Source organism: Diadema setosum, chromosome 2 (genome assembly GCF_964275005.1).
Source record: "Diadema setosum chromosome 2, eeDiaSeto1, whole genome shotgun sequence".
Classification (NCBI taxonomy): domain Eukaryota; kingdom Metazoa; phylum Echinodermata; class Echinoidea; order Diadematoida; family Diadematidae; genus Diadema; species Diadema setosum.
The window spans coordinates 24,692,572-24,719,051 of NC_092686.1; the positions used below are offsets into that span (position 1 = coordinate 24,692,572).

Here is a 26,480-nt window from a genome sequence, read left to right on the forward strand (position 1 = left end):
AAACAAAGTACTTGCTTTTAAAATGTTATCCTCCACTTTGCATGCCATTGATGAATTTGACTGCAAGACCTTGAGAATTTAATGTATACATACTGTAATCTGTTGTGTGTGAAGGGGTTTGTTTTCTTCTACATTTCTTGTTTGTCAAAAATATGTCCGGCAGTGAAGTTATATGTTAACATATATTTATGTATATACATATAAGTGTATGGATATATATTTATGATGATATAACAGTCCCGAGAGGTTTAATTGTGTGGAGTGAAATGATGAAGCTGAACTTTGGTGGTATATGCATTATCATATGTACATGCAAGACCTATTATGTATATATATTGGTCACATAATCACACCACTTTGAAATAAACATTTATACTATTACTACATATTTTAAGACTTTTTAGATTGTACATAGTTGTTACCACTAACTTATGCATTAATAGAATCATGTTTCCAGTCATTATCTGCTTCAGTAGCAAGTTATGTAATTTGGTTGAATCAAGTAAATCCACTTAGGGTTGTTGGCAACTTAATAGTGTACAATGTCGGTGGCATTGAGAGATGCTGGGCCTGAGAGTGTTGATAATTGTTGACACGAACTGATAAAGCTGAATTTTTATTGAATAAAACCTCTTTGGAAGAAGATTATTACTAAATCATTGACTACTTTCTTGTGATGTTTGTCATTTAGCCATGAAAGTACAGTCCAAAATGATTACAGTTTTTACAAGTTGAAGAATAGTCCAATCATACAAATTTTACAAATTTTTGCTATTGCAACATGTACCATAAAAAGTTGGTATTCCAGATAGATTGTCTATCAGAATTTCAATATACACTGTATCTCTGCGTCTCTACTGCAGTTCATCTTGGTTTTATATGGACTGCCATATCTTGTATATGCACAAAAAAGTTATTTTATATAAATCGCATAGAAGGGAGACATCTTAAAGTGACCTTTTACAATATCGCAAAAGCAAAGCAAATTTCAACCTTTGCATGTACATGTATACTCATTACTTATAGTGACAAACATTGATATGAAATGGGAGAAGAAATATGTCATTGTATGTATGTAGGCCTATATGTGTGTATGTAAAGTGTGTTGTGCATGCATTTGAGTCGTATTTATTTTCCGCATAAAAGTAACATTACAAGATACACAAATGATAATTAAATACAGCTCGATTGCCTTGCTCAGCAGTACTGATGTGCCTGCAAGACATGCACTGCTGTTCTATTGAGATGTCCAGGAAAACAATATAAACAGCAATATTGCACTCTCAAAAACTCAATTTTAGAAAACAATGCACAGTGATGTAATGATGAACAAAAGCACTGTACACATCCGAGCTGAAATTGAACAAAAAAAATTGCTATGAATTGGTCTCTAATTGGTGAAATTATAGGTTTATGTATTTTTGTATTATATATATTTGTATATCTATGTGTCAGCCCACCTGTCCTGTGTGTGTGTGTGTGTGTGAGGGGATGTATATATGTAAATATGTATTTATTCATCTATCTTTCCATGTTGCTATATATCTAACAATAATCTGTATGACATCCAACAAGTTGATGATCAGACTACGTAATGGTACAATATACTGGCCTTCTGATGATCGCATGGAGTTGGATACATAATCTCCACGAAATATTGTTTTTAGACGAATGCACTCCCACATTGCAATATGACATGAACTGATCTACAAAGAGAACCAAAACGAAGAGGGACCTATACAAGATGAAGATATAAAACAAACACACTGAATACATCGTTTCCGTCCAATTTTATTCAACAAAAATCTTTATTCACAATAGTACATCAACATATCATTCCCAAATCTGTGGAGGTGAGTAAAAATTGTATCTACTTTGGTCAAATGTCCTGAGCAGACAATAGGCTCCAAAATATACTCGCCAATATACTGTAGTTCATGCCCTAAATACACAGTATGAAACAATGACATGCAGATACTGAACTCAGATTAAAATTCAAAATATCTTTACTACATACACCGTACATTACAACCATAAAATTGCTTGGAACATCAACACAAATCAACATGTGTCTATTGCATGTTCTAAAAATGTATGAAGTCGGCTAGGAATCCTACTTAAGCACAATACTGGCTAGCAAGGGTGTTAAACTGACCTCCAAACTGATTTACACATTCTACTATGGATAGCCGTCATGCATGGTCATCATATCCATCGAAAGATTTTTGGATTAGAGCAACTGACTCAACTCTGACCTTGAATATCAATTTAAAATTAGCTCAAACTGAAGGCAGATGATAAACAAACATAACATACATACATACATACATACATACATACATACATACAAACAAATGAATAAACAACAAACCTCAGACCATGACTAAACTGATAGATTGCAGGGCAAGTTTCCCTCAACATAACGTGGATTCAGCGAATACATAAACCCCATATACACAAGGACATAAATGAAACACTCGCCGAAAGATTGAGCGAAGTCGGACGATCTGTTTTTGAATGCTTACAAACTACACGAATCGCCGTCTCTAATGCTAACTCTACAACCAACTACAAAATGTCACTCACATTAGAACAATAATGATGTTAGAAAATCATAACCAAGTTTCTCGAAATTTGTTTAGAGGCCGTGTATATGTGAGGTTCCATGTAGGCCTACACAATGTTATTCTCGAGTTTAGGCAATTACCGAATTAATATGAGAAAAAAACAAATATTCTGGTAGAAAAGTGCCGTGGTTTTTCCCCCGCAGTATTAGAAATTTTAATTTTGTGACTTTCAGATTTTGTCATCCGGACAAAACATGTCAAATCATACTCCCCCCTCCTCAAGAAAATCATATACCAGTAATGTGTTAGCCTTGATTCAAGGCTGTTTTCTATAATTCTAGATCAACCAGGGGATATAGTCTTGTTTTGGGGAAAGGTGGCCGTGTTGATCAGAGATGATTACAGTGTATAATAGCCTTGAAACCAGGCTAAAACACAACTTGAAAAGAATAGAATCCCCAATCCAACAACCAAGTCGCATGAAATAGGCGTACGTTTTCGAAACAGGTATGAAGGACAAACAGCATTATTTTGTGGCCAGCGAGGTTTTCAAATGACGCTGAAACTTAGTGAGTGAATTGTTTTGCGACGGTCAGACAAGATTGTTATTGTCATGAATGCGTATTTATGTAAATACCAAAACCCAAAGAGAAATGTGGATTTAGTGAAAGCAGCAACATCAGTAGAGCACATCAGTAACAGTTTGAGGAAAATCGGACAATCGATGCAAAAGTTGTAAATTTTTAAAGTTTTGGTGTTGGAACAGCTGGATGAGGAGACTACTAGAGTTCATGACATCATGTTTGGACAACAATATGAAGAAAATATAAAGAAAATTCCACAAAAATTCACTTTTCTAGCATAATGAAAGAGCACTTGACTAACCGCTTTCAGAAAACATGGGGAATAAGTGAAGAGTTTGTTTGCAAAACCGATAAGTCCATATTTGCCAAATGGAGATATTTGCGATTAAAGGCCAAGAAAAATAAAGAGAATAATAAGAAAAATTTTGCTTCTTTTGACCATAACTTCAAAAATATACCTTTATATGTAGTGACCAATATATCATTTAAAAGGTATTATTTTGTACTTTATGACAGTGACCATAACTCAAAATCTTTGAAAATGGACTTATCGGTTTTTGCAAACAAACTCTTCAAGTGCTACCCTTAACATATGTCAGTATCAAGTTGATGGAATGTGTAATTTTCATGAAAAATGCATTCTCATTGAATTCCCTTTATAGTATATTTTCTTTATATTTTTGTCCACACATACGTCATAATCTCCAGTAGTCTCCTCATCCAGCGGTTCCAACACCAAAACTTTAAAACTTTTTAAGTTTTGCATCGATTGTCCGATTTTCCTCAAACTTTCACTGATGTATTCTACTAATGTTGCTGCTTTCACTCAATCCACATTTCTCTTTGGGTTTTGGCTTCCTTTAAGTGTAACATGTTCAGCCCACGTGGTGGCAGGAAGTTTCGAGACTTTCAGACTGAATATGGCGCTCAAGGGGAGAAATAGGGTCCAGTTGCTGTACTCCAAGAAAGATCGGCGGCGATTTGTTTGGTTTCACTGAGGATGTGTATGACGAGTTGGCGAGCTGTCATCGTCTTTTCCTCCCCTTCATATAGCATTATAGTGGGTTAACTTTGCCAACTCTTTATACTGGCATTTCTGCTAATAAAAGTACAATTTTTGACGCATATTGCTATTGATAAATTTCAGCGATGTTTATTTTGTACCTGATGGACATGGATCTATAGGACATAGTAAAAAACGCACAAGACGGAAAATTATGAATATCTTTACCCATATCTCTCTATACCGCATGACACCACACACATAAATCGGTGTATTCACTTTTCTTCCTCTTCACTAGAATTCTTATGTGTCTACGTTTCTCTGATTGCACTTCATTCAACTCGGAAATGAACTGGAGCTTCATTTTCATCAAATTAATTCCACTATAAGATTCCATTCATAGCGGATTTTGCTGTCGCAAAAGACGTGATTACAACACCAATTTTCTGCATACAGTATTCTGCCTAGCTGCCTAGAAATACTATGTACATGTACAACCTCTGGTAGGTTTATGGAATGTAGCAGAGTCCCAGCAGATAAATACGTTTAAACAAGAAAATGTGCAAAAAATATACCGTTCCCACAAAACACGTAAACGACTTAAGTGTTATCTCAGCAACCGCCATACAAGGAAGCAAGTGGCAAGTGAAGAGTGTGTGACTGTTGTCGCTGTCAAGGTCCATAAGAACGTAACATAAACAAGGCAAGTGCCAAAATGTGTCTCGCCCATTCGCGTAGAAGAAATTAATGTTTTTCTAGCTCTCGGAAGTTCATTGACCCCGCCTCTGAGCTTTGACCTTGTGGTGACCTTTAACTCCCCAAGGGATATTTACCAGCCAAGTTTTGTCAAAAACGGACATATGGATCAAAAGTTATGAACCATTAATCGAAAAGAGCCGTAAAAACTTAACATTGGGCCCTAAAAGTTTGTTGACTCCTGTCTGTGATCTTTGACCTTGTGATGAACTTTAACTCCCCGAGGGACATCTACCATGATCCAAGTTTGGTCACAAACGGACAAAGGGATCAAAAGTTATGAGCCACAATCAAAACGCGCCGTAAAAACATAACATTGGGCACTAAAAGTTCGTTGACACCTGTCTGTGACCTTTGACCTTGTGGTGACCTTCAACTTCCCAAGGGACATCTACCATCCAAGTTTGGTCACAAACGGACATATACATCAAAAGTTATGAGCCTTACTAATCGAAATGCGTCGTAAAAATTTAACATTGGGCCCTAAAGTTCATTGACCCCTGCCTGTGACCTTTGACCTTGAGGTGACCTTCATGTTTGGTATAATGTGTAACTTTGCATAACCTCTCTTCCCTCCAAGTTCGATTGAAATTGTCGTCCTCAGTATAGAGAGTTATTCAAGTTTTTGTGGCGTTACGGGCGGACGACGGACGGACAGACGCCACAGGCGATCCCTAGTCTCTCCGCACCTCCGGTGGGCTCGACAAAAACGGGCTTAACTCGCCAGAGTTGTAATTTAGTCCATGGGCCAAGACCCGAAAAATGGGTTGTTGGTACCATCTGAGGTGGCACAACCTTTTTGGTGTCAGTTTGTTTGTCGGGCATAGATATGCTTATCAAGCTATGATAGCATTTCCAAATGAGTAGCTTAGTCATAATAAATGAATTTTTAACCAATTTGGTCTCGTTTTTATATCCCTATACTTCTGAATCGAAACTAAACCGCTATACAAAGAAGAGCACTGCCTTCTGCATGTCTACAGGTGTTCTGTTGTAAACGCGGTGCGCTTAGTCTTTATTCAAGGCAGCGAAGGGAATATCCAAAGGGTTATGATGTCCACAGCTGCCACGCGGTGCGCTTAGTCTTTATCTAAACCAATGTACCGTTATCATATCTAAAGTTCCTCATAAAAGGGATTATCTATACTGTTTTTATACTACCCTTTCAACAAATACATCAGTTTTAAACAAAAATCACTCTGTTCATTTACAATATCATTCATTATAATGTATCGTAGTGTACCGGTACATTGTTTTTGCATTATCTTATATTGTTGGAGGGAAATAAAGCGACATTGGCGTGGTATCAGCGATTTCACCGTAGCGTTTTCGCGGGAAAATGATAAATAATTGAAAGATACGGTAAAATTCACGAGGGAATTGATTTTGTTGTTGTTGTTGTTTTTAGATAGAAGGATATACACTGTATCATACGCTTTGGATATTCCCTTCGCCGTCTAGAATAAAGACTAAGCGCTGTGGACATCATAACCTTTGGATATTCCCTTCGCTGCCTTGAGTAAAGACTAAGCGCACCGCGTTTACAATAGAACACCTGTGAACATACCATAGAGCTGCATTTTACAGCTCTATGGAACATACAGAAGACATTGCTCTTCTTTGTATAGCGGTTAGTTTCGATTCAGAAGTATAGGGATATAACAACGAGACCAAATTGGTTAAAAATTCATTTACTATGACTAAGCTACTCATTTGGAAATGCTATCATAGCTTGATAAGCATATCTATGCCCGACAAACAAAATGACACCAAAAAGGTTTTGCCACCTCAGATGGTACCAATATCTGGCCTGGCCCATGGACTAATTGTACAAAGTTGACATTCATTGTAGCTACTCATCAGGAGGTATAATGATAACAGATGCTTTGTTAAAACGAGTGCTTGGCCGTTTCTGTACTCCTTGCGTGTGGAAGCGCCGGTTTTCGTTAAGTATGGTTACAGTCTATTTTCCCGCTTTGACGAGAGAGGCAAAAATACTCTCCTCCTGTTTCAACAGGTTCCCCGGCGAGTCATGCTCGGCAACCCGACCGTTACTAAGGGTGAGGATGGCGTCCGAATTGAGGATCGTCGACACGCGGTGCTGGAAATGAACCACACGTGGTCAAAAATACTGAATAAACGTTTCGCATGTATTTACATCTATGTCAACGTGATTGATCAATGCGACTGATATCACACTATCATGTACATGCGAAATTTGAATAATTACATGACTGTCATATCTGTTGTTCTAATAATGTGAAAACTTTACTATTCTACCGGATTGCATTATTTTGATGTACATAATCGAATTCAGCTTAAACATGAAGTGAAGATTCTCCAAGGCAAAGGAGTTACGGTTAAATGTAAAACATAGTTAACATATGATCGGAGAAACTGCCGATTTGCTCTTTTAAATGGAGATAAACGCTTAATAAATATGTGAAATAATGTTGTGGCATCACAATTTCAGTAGGGTAATGACGATATTGTGAAAAATCACCCAAATTAAGGTACGCCGGAAGTAATGCAATCTCAGAGCACGCCCGATCGTGGCTGCTTCGTGATGTTTTATAATCGATTACAATATACCTGTATATCGGGCCATAGCAGTGGTACCTAGAGAGAATAAGCCAGTTCGTAATTAGCTCATGTACACCTTGGTACAAATGACCTTTCTTTTTTCTCAGTTGGTTAGGCACTTCACTCGTTATCAAAGCGGTATAATGTATAAGCTTGCCCGACATAACAATTTATGGAATTCGTGTTCAAACAAATTATGAACTCGAGTTTAGACCAGGTGACCAGAATAGTCCGTCAGTTGACATTTTAGCAGGCATCTAATTCATTGTTTCGTATTGAATGCAATAACAACCTTTTTCTTTTGATGTTGCCAAATACCAGGTTTGCTGTCAGGTGGATGTGCTGGCAAGCACTATTTAGATAATGATCTCATGAATAATCATCACATCACAGATGCTTATCTCAGTGAATTAATAAACCAAAATGCCTGTTGGTACAAATGACCTTTTTCTGCTCATGCGCAAAGTGGAATTACGAACTGGTCTATTGCATGCATCCCTAAGGGACGATTCGATCATATGCTCCATGTACCCAGTGTTGATCGGGGAGGGCGCTTTAAGAATAGAAGTCGGGTACGCTGACTTTTATTAAATCGCGCTTTTATTCTCCAAATTCTCCAAAACAAACCGTTATCGCGGCGAATTGCACCTGTATAACAGTTTCTTGGTAGAGCCTTGCGATATGTTGCAAGCAAATAAAAAATTGTGGAAGATGAAGTTAGGGTCCTTCTGCGAACTACATGTTTTAGCTTTAAGATGATCTAATTAAGCAAATCCCAGTGACTTACTGCGATGGTGAGGACTGTATTGTTCTCGAAGACGTCAGCCACCACGTCTTGGAGTATCTTATCCTGAGAGTTAGGAAACATATGAACACCGAATAAAAAAAAGAATACTACGTCTTTTTAGTTCAAGAGCAGGAGGAAAGAGCACATCATTGAAAGTCTACGCAAGAATTTTCAATTTATAAGCTTTTCTAAATAGCCTAAAATCACACATAAAATTAAAAGAACAGTAAGAGGTTTCATAAAAATCCGATCTAAGAAAGATAGTGGTGGAATTTCAGTTTCACATGTTTTACCAAAAATTTTGCAGTAGCAATTCACTGAAGTTTGCTGAGGCGATAATGTCAAGAGCTCATAATCGCTGACGGATACCCACAACTCTGTTCCATGTTTCCGTTTCGACATTAAGTCAATAATGATAAAAATGTATCCTTCGTAAGGTCACTTTGTGAGTTTGTGTGTTGCATTACTGTAACATAATGGCAGCTGATATTCAGAAGAAGAATGCTTAGTGTAGTGTACAGCACCAAATCACATTTTTTTATATTAATGTGTGTCATATAACGAGGTCGTTTATTTTGAGTGTTTTAATGTACATAATATCATGTACATTAAAACGCTCAAAATAAAAGACCATATGGTTTGGCTGCAATATTTCCAAAAGATCAAACAAACATATTATTTGTATGATATATTTGGAAGAGTGAGGTGGTGACATCATACCCAGCTAATTTGTATAACTATGCGGTTGCAATTTTGATCAGTGTTACTGTTCAATGACCCCCTCCCCCCCCCCCCAAAAAAAAAAAAAAACCCACAACAACAAACAAACGTGAAATTCTTGAATTCCAAAGTGTATAAAGGAAGATAACGATGGCACTTACATAGAAAAAGTGCCTTTTCAAGACAGGTCAGGTGCCTTTTCAGTGATTACAAGATGATAGTTTTCTACAACAAATTTTCCACCAAACTTGATGAGAGCCACCCAATATGAGAACGGAAGCTCATTGCTCTATTCGCGGCAACTCTTGATGATGCATCAGTAAACGATAACCGCTCACCGTTTCGTGATCGATGGACGCTGTCGCCTCGTCCATGACGACGATCTTCGAGTTCCTGAGGAAAGCTCGAGCCAGACAGAACAGTTGACGCTGACCAACGCTGAAGTTTTCCCCTCCTTCCGTTACCGTGTAGTCTGCCGAAAATATGAAAAAAAAAATGGAAATAACATCGTATAAACAGGCCATTCATATTCGTGTGCATTGAAAAAATATATTTGGAAACATTAATTTTGAGTGGATATCATAGCACATGCTGGCAATAAAAACGATGATGATAATGATGATAGTAATACTGATAATGCTAATGCTAATAATATTATAAAATATGATGATAACAATATTATCAGTGTAATATCATGATATAAGGTCATGTTCAGTATACAACTTTTCCAAGAGGACTTTGCCATTTTCAATACACCACCATTACCAAGTAGGGCCCATCCATTTGTATACAATCACGATAGGTCAAAAGAGAGACTGTTAACATAATCTTGTCCAAGAATAGACGTGCACGGCGAACTTGGAAGCTATACATGTACTAGTAATCTACTCTTTCTGAGTCCAGAGTGTTCAGACACCCAATTGCTGTTCTACCCCTCCCCCATAAAACACACACATAAAGACAAAGACAAAGACAAAGACAAAGACAAACACAAGCACAAGCACAAACACAAACACACACACACACACAAATCGATGAACGGGAAGAAGGGGACACTTTGAAGTCAGTATATATACATCTTTGTGTAGATATACAGTGTATAAGTCTAGGCCGCGCATTGTATCAATAAGTGTCAAAGAGGTTTTGTAGGTAGTGAGAAAAAAGTCTCTGGTAAGTGTATTCTTCTGCACGCACTGCATGTAAGTTCTGTTCCCCATCGGGTAACAGCATAATGTCTTACAATCTTTGTATTCATTATCTGAGATGCCGCTGGAGGGAACTGATAGCTGTGCCGGGTCTCATGATTGCCTTACCCAGTCCCGTCGGGATGCTGGCTACCACATCTTTGAGTTGTGCAATCTCCAGGGCGTACCACAGCTCACTGTCAGTCTTCGCTCCAGTGGGATCGAGGTTGCTCCTATTTTCATTCGCCACGATGATAGGGAAAATTTAAGTATTACTTTGAATGTGAAGAAAAAAAGGCAACACAATACGTTTGAATAAAACGATGCATTATTCAATAAAGAGGTGACAAGACATTAAGATCATGCAAATTTACTAATTTCTTATATTTTCCTACATGATTATGATGAAGACGTCTCGTAGATAAACGTGAAGGTAGTTTCTTGATAATGTTGTAAGTGTTATACGTAAAATGATAACCTAACAACAGCATTAACAGCAGCAGCAACAACAGCAATTGAAATTGACGGGCTCCTATCAATGCTGCTCGCTGTTGCTATACGTTTATATTATAAAATTAAGGATCCCTCAATTTCTTTAAATCGGGAGATATTTCAATAGTTTATGCTATATGCACCTAACCTACGCATGCCGTACTAGAAGTCGAGCAAATGGAATGCTGCAGAACTTTACCTAATGGATCCCGTAAAGAGGACAGCGTCCTGGGGGATGATCGACAATCGTTGACGTAACGTCCTCAGCGGGACGGAAGCGATGTCTATACCGTCGATGACGATGCTACCCCGGAATGTGTCGATCATGCGGAAGAGTGCGAGGGTGAGCGAGGACTTCCCGCTACCTGTTCGTCCGCAGATACCAAGCTGTAGCAGGGTGAGAGGGAGAGGTTGAGTCACGGGAGGTCTGAGCTTCCGCTCTTCGTAGAATCTTCATCAGAAGTCATTTTACCCTGACGAAGATTCTGCTAGGACAGAAAGCTCAGGTTTTCTCTGACGAAGATTCTGAGATCGAAAGCTCAGGGCCTTTTGTCTCCATTTTTTTTTTTTTTTTTTGGGGGGGGGGGGGGTGATTATACCTGGCAATGTAGCCTATATCTTGAAGTAGAATTGTCCCAACTCTTATTATTACTCCGCCATTAGGTGACACCTACGGCCGGCGGCCGGCCGTATGTTTGTTTGTCTGTCTGTATGTTTGTGATATGTTTGTAAGATAACTCGAGACCGGATGAACAAATTTTCACAAATTTTGCAGGGTGTCTTAATAATGAGATAAGAAAAAACGACGAAATTTCAGGTCATGAGGTCAAAGATATTTCATAAAGGTCATAAAGGATATAAATTTTGTTTAATCTCCACATAATTCAAGAACGGACGGTCAAACTTTCACTAAACCTGCAGGGTGTGTTTATAACGTAGTAAAAAAGAAAAGATTGAATTTGGGGTCATGAAGTCGAAGGTCACAGATCGCAAGGGTCATAAAGGACAAAAACAAGCTTAATCTCCCAGTAACTCAAGAACGGATGATAGATCAAACTTGCAGACTGTGTTCATATGAGGACAGAAAGAAGGTATTAAATTTGGGGTCAAAGGTCAAAGGTCATAGAGGTCATAAAGGACTTAAAATATGCTTGATCTCCCAATAACTCAACAATGAATGACCAGATTTTCGCCAAATGTTTATGTATTGTGTAGATGTCCCTATACATATATGCTTGTGTCGAAGATACTACCTACGAAATGACGATACTTCAATCATGGCTGGTTGGCGAGGGTCTGCTCTCTTGGAGTGCTCCTCTAGTATAACGTTAATTTCAAATTTCGGTTTCTTTCCTTCCTATTAATTATTAGTCCAACATGATTTCACTCAAAGAGAGTTGAGTTAGATGTAGCACATGCCAGAGAGCACATGAGATTCAGGATGGATGAAAACCCACCTTCTCGAGAGGACTGACTGTGAGTGTGACGTCATGAAGAACAGGGTCGAGCTCCGACGCATATCTTACGTTGATGCCATCGATGTCGATTTCCCCCTTGGACGGCCAGTCGGGAGGTGGCTCCAAACCTAAAGAGATCATTAGGTGGTGAAGTACACCTGTTACCACTTACACAACCACCTGCATTATTACCTCAACAAACATCATCGTCATCATCATCACCATCACCATCATTGTCATTTACATACCATCAAAATTAATCATCAAAAATATAATGTCAGCATTAACAACACTGTCATCGTCATAGCTATCAACATCAGCATGATCATCAATGCGATCCTATAACCATCATCGACATCATCAAGAAATCATTTTATACCATCACCACCATCATCATAGTGATCGCAGTGACCTTCAGGCATCATCACTGATATGCCACTGCTGTCACCTGTTTGGACTACCGCCTGCGTTTGACAACGCGTGTCCTGTCCTAAACAACTAAACGAACCCGTCAAAGGCGCCAACATGATAAGATGTATGTGATACTTGGCTTAGTGAAGCCTGTAACAGTCTTAAAAAAATTATGCCACTTCCGCGTTTCATCGGCTAAATAGCAATGAAACAAACAAACAAACAAACAAACAAACAAACAAACAAACACACAAACAGGCCTTCAGCGCAAATATATTATGTCATTTCTTTTTTCTTTTTTTTTTTCTGGTGCCACTTCCGGGTTGAAAAAAAGGGGGGGCCGAGGTGGTTACATTCTATGTATTCCTATGTATTATACAAAAAAGTGCCCCCCCCCCCCCCGTTGCGCCGGCCCTGCGAGCTATACATCGTTCACGGACAGTAGAACCAACATGTCTATATATCTATACATGATGAAGAAATTTGAATGAACACACTTGAACACTCTCTACTCTGAAACTTTATGATTCCCTGTCTCTTGTTGTTGAATGTTTCATACAGATGTAAGATATTTATATTTACTTATTCTATCAACCTTTTAGAATCATACTGGAGAGTCATCTCGACTAAAAGCCTGAGATCATGAAAAGCCCACCTTCGTAGTTTTCTGGAGGCACTTCGATGTAATACTGTACTCGCTCCACTGCATTCATGTGCAACTCGAGTTCAGCGCACTGTTGAACTGCAGCATTTATGAACGTCGAAATCTTTTTTAAAAAGAAAACATAAAAACAAATAAAATAAAATAAAATCATGAAATCATAACACTACAGCCGGTGATTGAAAATGGCAGTGATATCCCAAAACAAAGAAAAACAAAACAATGCTAATAAAAGGTGGGTCCCGCCTTTTATTAGGATGCTTTGTTATGGATATCTCACCCATTTAAAAATAATTTTCATCAAATAATCTTTAAACTCCTTTTAGAACTATATTACATGTTTTTTTTTTCAAATTTCATAAGAGCTTCTCGTTATATCAAAGAATTATCATCAAAACGTTGAAGACCCAAAGCCCCATCTCAACCAAAACTGTAACATTAACGACACCGGCTGGTTAGATGAATTCATTGCCATCAATCTGTGAGGTATACTCACATCAAATGCGTATGCTATGGCCAGCCCAACGAAACTGGATTCAACACCGAAATACGCTGCCCCAAGTACTGCACAGAGACTCCCTATTAAAACAACCACGTTGCCCAGAAAATCCTGTATGTGTGAAGAAGAGTAACGCGAACAGAGAAACCATTATAGTAGTTCAATGGAGAAACAAACACATAATAACGAACAAATGACATGAAAGAGAGAGAAAGAGAGCGAAGGGGGGGGGGGGAGGGAGGGGGGAGCGTGCATGTGTAAGAGAGGGGGAGAGTTCATGGACCAAACGTTTCGAAAATGTTTACCGACGACATAATTACGCTAAATATTTCAGCGCAACTCTTCTACAGTAAAAGAGTTTAATTCGGGATGAGTGTGTATAACCAATTACACAAAAATATATACCTTACTGTTTTCTCGTGGAAATAACATTTTGTCTTCCATTGATTCTCTTCCATGTAAACATTATTAAGTGGAATCTTAATTAAATGTACACATGGCCCATACATAGAATGTCCTGTTAGCTGCTAACAATCACATATAACGATGACGGATTGGTAAGAAAAAAAGTCAGTACAGTATATATCTTGTGTTCCAATTAAGCGACTTCAAACAATTCCGAATGAATTATATGTCGTATGGAAATCGTACCCTTCCCAACCACTTTATTTACTTGATATCAAATATCCAGGCTAGGGATTGCTTGCGTTCCTGACCTTTTTCCGATTTTCCCCCCAAGAAATTACTTTCACATTTACAATGTATAAAAATTCAAGTACAAATGAAAGTCATTTGACACGTGATACATAGCATAAAGAAGATTACATTGTCATTTTGACATATTATTACAGTTGCAGCCAGTCTAGTTATAGATTCCGGTTTATTTTTTGGAAATAAAACTTCTTTTTTTTTTCCCTGACATGTATTCATCTATCTTCTCTGCTCGCTTTCAGAAATTACAGAATGAGGGAAAATGATGATTTGTTTTTGTTTCTGGCAGAAAATGTGTGTTCCAGACTTAATGTAGCTCATTAACGTTTATACATCTTTCAGGTCACAGGAATCATCTTCAGGAGGTATACACACACACACCCACACACACACACCCACACACACACACACACACACCCACACACACACACACACACACACACACACACACACACACACACAAAATTGCTTGTAATTTTTTATGACATTGTTGTAGTGATCGTGTCTTTACGTGTATCGGTATTCAAATGTCTCAGTTTAATAGCATTTCGAAGATGAAATAAACGAAATAAAACGAAACAAAATAGACCTATTTCACCAATTACAGGCCTAAGTAATTTCATAGATATCATTTTTTTTTTTCAATAGGACTTTCCCGTGGCCTGTTATTGATACCATCTCCAAGTTTTGTTACGGCCTATCAGGGGCTGTCACGTCACGTTGCGCTCACCCCGTTTTATCACGGCTTACTATGTCTCTCATTAGCACAATGACTGCCATGGCATTTTTTTTTTGACAATTTAAAAACCTTACATGGCATCCACAGCAATCACGACGAGTCACGTTTGCCCATCCCGTCTTCCCACATTGTCTCATGCCCATCTAATTTTGTCCATTGTGGCATGCAACGTGATTGCCGTGGCCGCCGGGAGCATGGTGTAACCGTAGAAACTTTAAAATGATGGAAATTTGTAAAATTTTACTTGCATTTCTTTATAGCGTCGTCCTTCTGTAATAATAAATTCTACAAATTGTTTGAGAGTTGTATTCTACTGAGGACTGCATAGGTAGCCAATACAATACCATGTACGGTGTACTTCAAAATTCAAAATTTTGAATGGGATCGTATGTCGTTCTTTTTTTTTTTAAGTATTCAATTGATTGTTTCACATGTTTGTCAGCAATCCACGTAATATAAGATGGAAAAATACGCAGAAGACTCTTACTAGTCGAAAAGCGATCCATCGCTGTGCTGTCTGAAGGTGCATCACTACTGTGTTATTTTCGTCAATGCGCTCGATGATGGTATCGAAATATCTGCCTTGTTCCTTATATGCTCGTATAGTCGGCAGACCACCCAGCGACTCGGAGAAATGAGCGAAGACCGGTGACCGACTAACGCTCTCACATCTTTGCAGCTCTCTGTAAGGGCAGAGAAATGCTAAAAATGAAATCACAGAAGTCAGCGTAAATCTTTGAAACCTGAATTTCTGAAAATGATCATTCAAGCAATGCCCTCAGGATACTACACTTAGATAGGGCCTAATGTAAACCCATAAATTCGGGGCTTACTACACGTAGTATCGTAACTATCAACCATCATTACATCGGGATGGACGTCCGGAAGGTTCACCTTCCGTCGTCAGGATCAGCGGTGACGTTCGGACAGGCCGGGTGACTGAGCGTTGTCAGGATCACATTCCTGGATAGGGTGACTCTCGAACAAAGTAACTGTACCATCATTTTTTTTTTTTAATAGAATCACGTTTGGATAGGGTGACAGTCCGTCGTCAGGGTCACGTTTGGATAAGGTGACTGTCCGTCGTTACGATGATGTTCGAACAGAGTGACTATCCGTCGTTAAATCACGATCGGATAGAGTGACTGTGCGTCGTTGGGATCACCCCCTCATATTGGCCAAAAACACGGCACGTCCTCCGGAGGACGTGCCGTGGTCATCCCAGACCACTGTCAAAATGAAAGCTCGACTCGGCGTGAACACAGCACGAACAGTGGATGAACACGGCGTGAAGTTCGTGCTAGACCGTCTAGCACAAACACGGCACGTCCTCCTGAGGGCGTGCCGTGTTTGTGCTAGACGCTGCCAATATGAACGGACACGGCATACAACCGGAACGGGAAATCCCAGATAAACACAACTGCGAGCGCGCTAGTATGTGTACAGTTACACATCTTGTGTGCTTTGTCAACATACAATGATCGTTTATTTATCGTATATTGTAAGCCATTGCAAATTGTTTGCCGACTTGCAGAGGTATCAAATTTGTAAGAACAACGAATTCTTATTCTTCTTCTTGTGGTGACTACAAAATAGTATAGTTTATGTTTTATTTGTGTCTAAACAATTTCACACTCATTTCACGTATAAAATTGCAAGGCAATTAAGTGCGCCGCTTGGAATTGGGTCAGTCTGCGCATAATTGACATGATTACTGACGACTACCATCAGTGGCTATACATACACTGTACCGATTGCTGTCCGCGCTGTAAAATGTATGTACATGTATTGTTGTAATGCATTTGGAAAAATTTGTGGATTCGGCATTTTGGTGGACTGCCAGACTATCGCTTTCATGAAAAAAAAAAAAAAAAAAAAAAAAAAAAAAAAAAAGCGCGGGAAGCTGGCCGCAAGTAATCACGAGACCAGGTCCCGAGCGGGTTTCTATGGAAACGTGCGCCGAGTTCGTGCCGTGTTTGAGATCAGTATGAAAGGGTGTTACGGGCTGTACCTCGTGTTTACATAAGAATTTTGGAGGCCAGTCACGCCGTGTTCATCCCAGACTCGAGTCTGGCGTGACATCCGAGGAAGCCAATATGAAAGGGGTAAAAGTGAGTACTAAGAGACAGTCCGTCGTTGGGATTACGCTCGGACATCAGGGTGGCTGTTTGTCGTCTCCGTATCCGGACAGGGTGATTGTCCATCAACAGGATCACGTTATGGGTTAGGTTGACTGTCCTTCATCAAGAAGAATGGTGCTTTAATCCAAAATCAACACAGGCGTATAACATGATGCTCAGTAACCATAATATGCACCAAAGTTAACAAGAAATACGCAGAATACTACACATATTCAGGATATTCACACAAAGTGTACCGAAAACCACCAATCTATAAAATCGACATTGCTCCATGCCAGAACATTTAAAACGCCCATTATGTTTTCTATGCTGTTTTCTGTGTTTGTTTGAAATTGCAGTTAGTTTTTTGTAATCGCATGCAAGTTCTTTTTTGTTTTGTTGCATGTTATGAGATTAATATCGACTTGTTTGTGTCTTTACAAGTGATAGAATTATTACAATATAATACATGTAAACTAATCAATCGTAAAGATAAATATACACAGATTAAATACTTCTATTTTCTTGTGGTTTGCATACCACTTAGCTGGTGATTTTTCCTGATATCAATTATGACAGTTCACTTGTCAGTTGACAATAGAAAAGTAGAACTGACAGCAAAGAACTGCATAAGTCATGGGCTATGTAAGTGCAATGATCGGGTGCTGTTCGTTATTCCGAAGGTTTGTTATTCCGAAGGTTCGTTAATCCAGAACACACAAATTCCCTATACCTAGAGGTTCGTTAATCCGAAAATGAAAAAGGGCTCGTTACTCTGAACATGTGTGGCGTTATTCCGAAGGTTCGTTATTCCGAAGGATCGTTAATCCGAAAATGAAATAGGGTTCGCTATTCCGAAGGCTCGTTCATCCGAAATGAAAAAGGGTCCGTAACAAACCTTCGGAGTAACGAGCTTTGTTTCATTTTTGGATTAACGAACCTTCGAAATAACGAACCTTATTTCATTTTCGGATTAATGAACCTTCGGGAATAACAAACCTTATCATATTTTCGGATTAACGAACCTTCGGAATAACGAATCATCGGAATAACGAGCCTTCGGAATAACGAATCTTCGGACCAAAGAACCTTCGGAATAACGAACCTTCGGAATAACGAACTGTAACCCAATGATCCACCCTTACTTACCTGGATGTCTTCATGAAATATACGAGAAGAAGAACGAAGACGCCGGTGATGGGGATGGCGAAGAAAATGAAGTACCACGCGACAATGACTAGCACCACCAGACTCGAAAAGATGTTAGCGAGGATGAACGCGACATTGCGAACAGCGTGTACCAGCAACTATCACGAAACGCAGCGACGATCGATCGTACCAACAGGTAGAAACGAAAAGACGAGATAAAACGATCGTTAACGAACATCTCATGAATCTGCAGTGTTGTTGAAACAAACGATGATTGAGGGTTTTCATGCTCGCTCTGTCGATGTTAAATAGTTATAAATCACAGAACGGATTCTCACTTGGAAAGAAACCTTGGAAATATTGCCCTTCAAAAAACCTTGGAGCATGTACTTGTTATTGATCTCCGTGGTATGGTTATAGCTCTATTTAATAAGGAAACACCCTTCGATAATCAACATCTTTTAGTGATAAAGTTTTATGATACAAGACAATTATTATTCGCCTTTCTTTGCCTTTTTAGATGATTGTTTTATTGATTTTGGATTTGACTGTCTTTAGTGAATGTAATTCATGTGTTGTTGTTGTTGTTGTTGTTGTTTTTTTTTTTTGGGGGGGGGGGGTGGACAGAGTACTATAATGCAATGGCCAATGTTAAATGCTATTCATTATACAAAATATACGTTCCATAGCATATGCACTTTGGTACATTTACAAATAAACTTATGAATTATATTTTAGAGACAAAATCTTCTTGGCTAACGAAGACTAAAATAAGGTCCCTCAGTAAAGACATTCATATTTTTCTAGTCGCTTCAGGGGCATTATGTCCACTAAATTGGAGGAGAAAAAAAGAAGGTTGGGAGACCTATTACCAGTCCCATGGGCACTCAAGGTTGGGGCCAAATTTTACCAGAAACAAACAAACAAGCAAGCAAGCAAGCAAACAAACAAACAAACAAACAAACAAAGACGCAATCAAACAACACACGATTCCTCGTCTAAGCCACGAATAAAGTGATTATGTTACAGTGAGGGCAGACACGACTATATGCAGAGACATCTAAAACCTAATTTTTGGACATTTACCTGATCTATGAGCTTGAAGTCACTCGATAATCTGTTGAGTATTCTTCCCACCGGAGTTGTGTCGAAGAACCTTGTGGTCGGGGCACAATGAAAAAAAGGACAAAAATAACATTCATGGTTGTCAACCGCTCTCATTTTCAAAACTGGATGACGGGGTTTGAATGTGTTTGACATTCTATCCTGAAAGCAAATTACTCATATCTCATTATTTCCATCTTGCTTCAAAGCATGAACAGATTAGCAGTCACCCTAGTCTAGTTTCTAGCCGTTTTTATCTTGTCTTTATTTCTCCGAGTTGCAGCACAAGCCCGAATATTGCGCTTAGCCGAGTGAGGGCGCATATCCCAGTTATCGCGCCGCCCGATATTTCGGCTAAGTGTGCTTCTGCTGCAACTCGGAAATTAAAACTTTGGGCGGCGCGATCACTGGGGTATCGGCTAGATTCCAAGAAACATCGCGGTGACGCCGCGGAGACATCGCGGAGACGTCGAGGAGACGACCAGGCGACTAGGGAGACTCGGGTCGCCACCAGGTCGCCAACTAATCATCAGCTTAATGAGATACCCACTTTACGAATTAAAAAAAGTACCAATCAATAATTATCATTTTCCAGATGCGTTCTATATATAATCTGTCACTGCTAATACATTACAGAAGAAACAATGAACACGTTACAACACACCTTATCGGAAGGTGTATGATGTTGCTCAAAATGGCGTAGTGCATCTTGGTGGCTGCGGAAAACGCGCCTATCGACGCCACTCCGACTGCGACGCAAGTGAAGATGATGGTCGTGAGAGACAGTGCCGCGTATCCCCCTTCCCAGAATCCCGTGCGATCGACTGCGGTCTGGATTCAGATAATGCATATGATGGCAATCGTTACTTGAAATCACGACAAAGCAGGTTAACACAAACAATACAAACTCCAACCCCTTCTCCGACGATGAGCAACAACGTAGATTAGAAAACAGCTACGATTTTCACATCGCAGTTCAAAAAAGCCATATTGGCTGGTTTATCTACAACCACGTATTTATAGTGAGCTGTACAGAAGATACGAATATCAAATTGGGACGAAAATTTTAGTATTTTTATTTGATTGATTTTTATTTCATCTAATTAATAAATTGCTTTGTTTTCGGCAAAAAAAAAAATGAAGATAGCAGATAGCAGCTTTTGAGTGGCAATGGAGAGGCTTAACAGCAATTTGTCTTCCAGAAAATCAGTGCACACTTTGAGGGAAACCTTTCTCATATCACGCCCTCGAAAAAATTAATGATTGAGATGAAAATTAATATTCATTCTGGTTTTAAAAAAATAACTCAGATATTGAACAGGCAATACTGACAACGATCAAAACTTGGACAATAAAGAATCAAAGTTGCCCTGCTTTGACGTCTGATACGGTTATTAACTGCATGAAGTCAGATCTTACTCCTGTGTCATTGAGAACGTAGTAGGTCCACTGGGAGAGCCAAACATTGGAGCCGATCTGGGTTGCCGATTTGAAGATCAGGGTGACAAAGGCCAGAAGGAGCCATCCGTATCCCATGAACTTGGCATAGTACAAGTAGACCTGGATCGACACTGCCCCCTTTTCTCTGTCCTCCTCTTCAATAAGCCTCCCTTTATCGTTATCTGGGGGGGGGGGGGGGTAGGTAAGCAAATTCACTTTAATCAAAAATTCGTCATTGTAATGTTACTGAGATGACGGCAATGGACAATGGCAATGGAAAGCTGGACTCATTCACTTTGTCATACACAGCAGTCTTACCAAATCGTACTCAATTACTCTGTTAACAGGTTAATAAGCAAATGTATGAAGGGCTTAGTCTGTGTCACAGCACACGATAGAAACCTTCATTTTTGTCACGTGATAAGTTCGATGCCGATGCAATCGCAGCTCTAGCTATCTGCTTCCTCAGGGTCTTTCGTTCCCTCAGCACCCCGTCGGACTCGGCTGCAGACTCCGTCTCCGTCTCGCTCACGACTTGCACAGCTCGGGTCCAGTCTAAGCAGAGATCTGGGTCCAAGAGAGCCACCTCGTCAGGTGTACCCTGACTCGTTATCCAACCATCCTTCATAACGATGATCTGTGATTATAGCGTGAGCAGTTCAAAGTAGGAAAAGAGAAGTGCAGTCGCTTTAAAAATGGAGCCAAGTGCACATCTATGATTATCATTGAGGTGAAGTGTCAAGGGATTGATGAAGTGCAAGCATTCAGTGCAGTGATCGTACATCCTTAGTGTAAATACAAACTATATCAACCAAAATGAAAAAGGCAAATTTGGAAGAACGAGTCAATTGAAAATCAGGACGTTCGAAGTTGGATATAGCAAACTTCTATTTTTTTTCCATACCTTGTCGGCTTCCGGTAGATATTGTAGCTGATGCGTTACCAAGATGACCGTCTGGTTCTGCCTCCGGAGAAGCTTGGTGATGCCATGCGTGAACAGGTGTCCTCCGACGTGAACATCCAGAGCAGACAGAGGATCATCCTGAGCATTTCATGGGAAATAGGCAAAAATGTACAGGAGGCAGATTTCTAATGTTGCTTTAAAGATAGGGCCGCGACAGTCACCTATCATGCGCCCACTTTCTTTGCACTTTCTTTCTTAACCATAACCAGTCGGAAAGAAGCTAGCGTGCTCTAGAAGCACAGTTTGAGGTACAGAAAAAAGAAAAAACACTGGATAAACGTTAGATGGCTGAGTAAATATATGTAAGAAATCGGTTTAATGATCATACAACACCATCGCTGTTCCACCGTGGGTCCAGAATGTAATGCTACGCCATCTTTCGGTAGCGTTACGCCGAGCGAAATGTGACAGATCGGGAAGGAGTGTTTAGTCAAATCCTAGTAGGCCTACACAGAAAGATAATGTTAAAGTATCGAAGATATTCGATACGGTGCTGCCTTATTCATTGAGCTAAGACGTCATCTTTACTCTTGACTCCGACCGTGGAGCTTAAACAACAACTTCTGCAGACTCAACTCCAACTCCTCTCAACTGATGTGTCTGTATATTGTATACACTTACTTTACCCCCGTCAAAACAATAGAGTGATTGACATGTTATGCACTGCTTCGACCACTAGGTAGTCGATTGTAGCCAGACGACTTCCTGCCATGGCATTAATCTTCCATGACTCAATTCATCACATCGTGGTTTGAGTTTATTTTTTGTTTATATTCAACACACTGGAGAGAGCAAAGGAAGTCTGGGGAGAAGATATTCCTACAGCCCGATTGACGCCGAGTGATTTATTATAACGACCTCTTATACATCACTTACTGTATAAAGAGCGGGTTTCAATGTGTGGTCGGGCTCACATAATTGAGTTCTGCCTAACTCTGCGACATATCGCTACTTGTATTTAAGGGACCTAATAGTAAATTACCATGATGATGATGTCCTTCTGCGAGTACAAGGCTCTCCCTACGCTCACACGCTGCTTCTGCCCACCACTCAGATTGATCCCCTTTTCTCCGATCTCCGTTAGATCGCCCGCAGGCAGCATATCGATATCTGGTTTCAGGGCGCATGCGTCAATGACTTCGCGATACCTTGACAAAGAAAGTCAATATGTTTACAATGTAAACAAAAATTACTTTAGTAGTGGAAAGATATTCGAAAATACAACTCATTCGTAGCATTTCTTTCAATGCAGCATTGTCACTAATTGTGTATGTGTGTGCGTGTATGTGCCGTGTGTGTGTGTGTGTGTATGTGTGTGTGCTGGGATAGGGGTATTAAAGGCCTCTATCTCAAGTAGATGATACGAAATCTTTTACGCATTTTTATGTACCGATATGTTACTACCACAATATTTTCACTGATTCACAACTTCACTGAATTATGACAGTGCAGATTTGGCCTTCCTTCCAGAATGCCATCAAAATTGTCTGCAAAAACATTTCATATCTACAATAGATAATCATGTTGTCATAGCTTGTTTCTATGTCGCTAAAGAAACCAATATAAAGTGTAGGTGAAGGACATTGAATGTGAAATTGTTACGTCAAGCGTTGTACCTGTGTTCGTCCCATGGCTGTCCGAAGAGGATATTTTCTTTCAGAGATGCATTGACGAGCCATGCTTTCTGTCCTGCGTAGGCAATGGTCGAATGCCGCCTATAATGTATAAAGAAAAGGTTCGTAACTAAAAGGAGGTAGAAAGTGAAACTCCTATGCTTCTTTAAAATGATCAGCAATAAATATAAAATCCTATTACACAGTTTTGTCAGGCATAATGTGATAATAATCAAATTTATTGCAAAACTGCCCTCTCAGACCTAGCTTTATCATCATGAGTAATGAAAGACTAGTGACGTGGGTATTAACAATTTTTCAGTTTTCTTGAAAGTTTTTACAATTGTTCATCTTATAGAGATGGTAGAGCTTTTGGTCGAGACCTGGCTTCATTTTCTCACATTTTTGATGAGATAATGAGAAACGTCTGGGGAATATTAGGAAAGAGTATTTAATTCCAAGAGGAATTTAATGTTTATTTGATGAAAATTGGTTTTGCAATATGGCTGAGATGTCCCAAACAATGCGTTCCTAATTAAAGGTGGAACCCATCTTTTATCAGGATCGCTTTGTTTTACTTTGTTTTGGATATCCTAGCCATTTTAAAACCAATTTTCATCAACAAACTTTGTATTCCTCTTAGAATGGTATGCTTTGTCACATCAGTTCCGGTTTCTCACTTAAGCACTTTGACACGTCAATCAGTTGTGTAAACCTTTGATACATGTGGGGACTTAATGGTTAGATTCACATGGGTTTGTCTGGGGCTTGTAAGGTTTACATGGTTGTACATCTGAGTCCCTTTCAGTTTAGCTCTGTACCTATTGTACACCAACTGTCGAACATTGTAGCGAGCAAATTTCATGATTATGGCTCGTGGCTTTCCATATGCTCTCGATCCTGATCTTGGGGTAACTCGATGACTGCGATCGATGTCGGTCTCCGCAAGGTTGATGTCAAGCTTCTCCCGGACGACCTTTCGAACGACGTCATCTGTGTCTTTGTTCGCCTGCTCTTGGATTTCATGGAATCGGAGACAAATTTCCCCGGCTATCCTGCGTTTCACATGAACTCTTCATCCTCTCGATTTCTTTGTTGAGATTGTTTACCTTTCTTGTGAGTGACGTAATTTCATCCTTTTTGTTGGTCAAGATCTAGCCATAGCTTCGTACACCGATTACGTCCTTTTTGTTGGTCAAGATCTAGCCATAGCTTCGTACACCGATTACGTAACACTTTCCACGATGACTTCTAAACAATAGCGTCAACTAGCTTTTGTGTGTGGCTTCAGCGCAGAGAGCTTGTACAATAGACTTTTGAAGTCGATCTCATTCAGGACATTGAATCTAATTTTCCTGAGACTGATGATTCACTCGGGTGACCATCAGAGTCCATGGTCCCCTGCTCCGTCCCACGAAGAGTTTGATTATCTTCCGATGTAACTGGTTTGCTTCTGGTGCGTACCACATCCTTGCTCAAATATCTGCTGAAATACTTGCCAGTTCTGATGAAAAAAATGGTTTCAGAATCAAGTGGTTTCAGAAGTGCTCTTTCTGTATGTTGGTACAACGAAGAGTTCACTTTGACAATTTTCAGAGAATTTGGAGGTGATTTTAGGCGATGCCTAATATTTGCACACCAATTCATTACCCCACTTCTCCTTGACCGGTGAATTGGGGGTAAACCTCATTTTAAACATGTTACTCATCCCGTAATAGTGGACAGAGTTCACTGAACGATACATTGTGCGTACCAGTTGTTTTGATAAGTATAAACTCTTGACAAGCTTAATCCATTGCTCACATCAGTAACCACGCGTGGCATATTGTCATCCACTAGGGAACTAGAACATCTCGGAGGAAAGGGGTTTAGTACACAGTCACTGACATCTGCAGTATTGATCTACTCACTCATTAAAGCTGACAGTGCCAGAAAGGGTCGTCATCTCGCCCAGCATAGCCTGGAGTAGAGACGATTTCCCGCTTCCTACAGCACCAACAATTGTTGTAAGCTTGCCTGACATATACAGTACGGCAGAGCACAACACAAAATTCAGATTTGAAACGAATTTAGATTAACAAACAACTTGAATTGGATAATAGAGCAATAATTTGCGTCCCAAACTGAAAGATATATCTCAAGAACTGCTCTACTCTTTGAACCATCCATGTATATATATATATATTTTTAATTCTTTATTCGAATTTCGTTCAATTTCATATCACAAAATTCACTTTTATACAGAAACAAAAACAAAACATTATGCAAAGACAAACTGCATCATACACAACATTGTATAAAATAATGTCAATCTTACACTATATAAAGACAAAATGCAGTGACCCGAACATTGTGCAAAATAATGTCAAACTTACGTTGTAACTCTTGTAACCAAGGAAACAAAATCCGCTTTTTGTTTTTTTAAACACACATATTCTCGCTAAATTCTCCCAAAATTCTCGCAAAACAAGGACCAGGTAGATAGTTTGCTCAAAACAAAAGGGGCATATTCCATTGCTTCTCAAAAGAAAAAAGAATTCGAGGCCATTTGCGAAAAACATACACGCACATACACATACACACACACACACACACACACACACAGCACAAACCCAACATACAACCCCACCCGCCCATATGCCTTCAGCCCTCGGGTTTCAAATATTATTCACACTTGAATAGCTCTGACTGACGTGCAAATTGCAATTTTATCCTCACACAATAAAATACATCCTAATCATAATGTGGAAGTGATGTGGAAATGGTAGAAGCAATAGAGAGGAAAAACCGACAACGTTGTGACTATAACTCGCAGATACAGCAAAATCAAGACAGAAAAAGAAAATCACATCTCATCCTCGGCATGCATCATATATTCCCATTTTAACAAATGTATTCCAACTGTTCCTCTTTTAATCGCTATCTTATGTTCTTCT

At 39.4% G+C, this 26,480-nt stretch overlaps 1 protein-coding gene across 1 annotated transcript in view; it reads right to left on the reverse strand.

The window, feature by feature from the left end:
* Positions 1-6,873: 6,873 nt before the first annotated feature.
* The window catches only part of LOC140241111 (ATP-binding cassette sub-family C member 9-like), a 32,031-nt gene continuing 12,424 nt past the window's right edge, over positions 6,874-26,480 (reverse strand). Inside the window, exons 12-29 of the mRNA XM_072320882.1 lie at positions 25,455-25,560; positions 23,548-23,646; positions 22,914-23,079; positions 21,872-22,009; positions 21,370-21,604; positions 20,947-21,149; positions 20,192-20,358; positions 19,510-19,579; positions 18,424-18,581; positions 15,642-15,837; positions 13,702-13,815; positions 13,200-13,311; positions 12,134-12,261; positions 10,876-11,063; positions 10,314-10,417; positions 9,339-9,472; positions 8,281-8,343; positions 6,874-7,011 (exon numbers count right to left, since the gene is read on the reverse strand). Coding sequence (XP_072176983.1) covers positions 6,874-7,011; positions 8,281-8,343; positions 9,339-9,472; positions 10,314-10,417; positions 10,876-11,063; positions 12,134-12,261; positions 13,200-13,311; positions 13,702-13,815; positions 15,642-15,837; positions 18,424-18,581; positions 19,510-19,579; positions 20,192-20,358; positions 20,947-21,149; positions 21,370-21,604; positions 21,872-22,009; positions 22,914-23,079; positions 23,548-23,646; positions 25,455-25,560 — 2,519 coding nt within the window. The remainder of the gene's footprint in view (positions 7,012-8,280; positions 8,344-9,338; positions 9,473-10,313; positions 10,418-10,875; positions 11,064-12,133; positions 12,262-13,199; positions 13,312-13,701; positions 13,816-15,641; positions 15,838-18,423; positions 18,582-19,509; positions 19,580-20,191; positions 20,359-20,946; positions 21,150-21,369; positions 21,605-21,871; positions 22,010-22,913; positions 23,080-23,547; positions 23,647-25,454; positions 25,561-26,480) is intronic.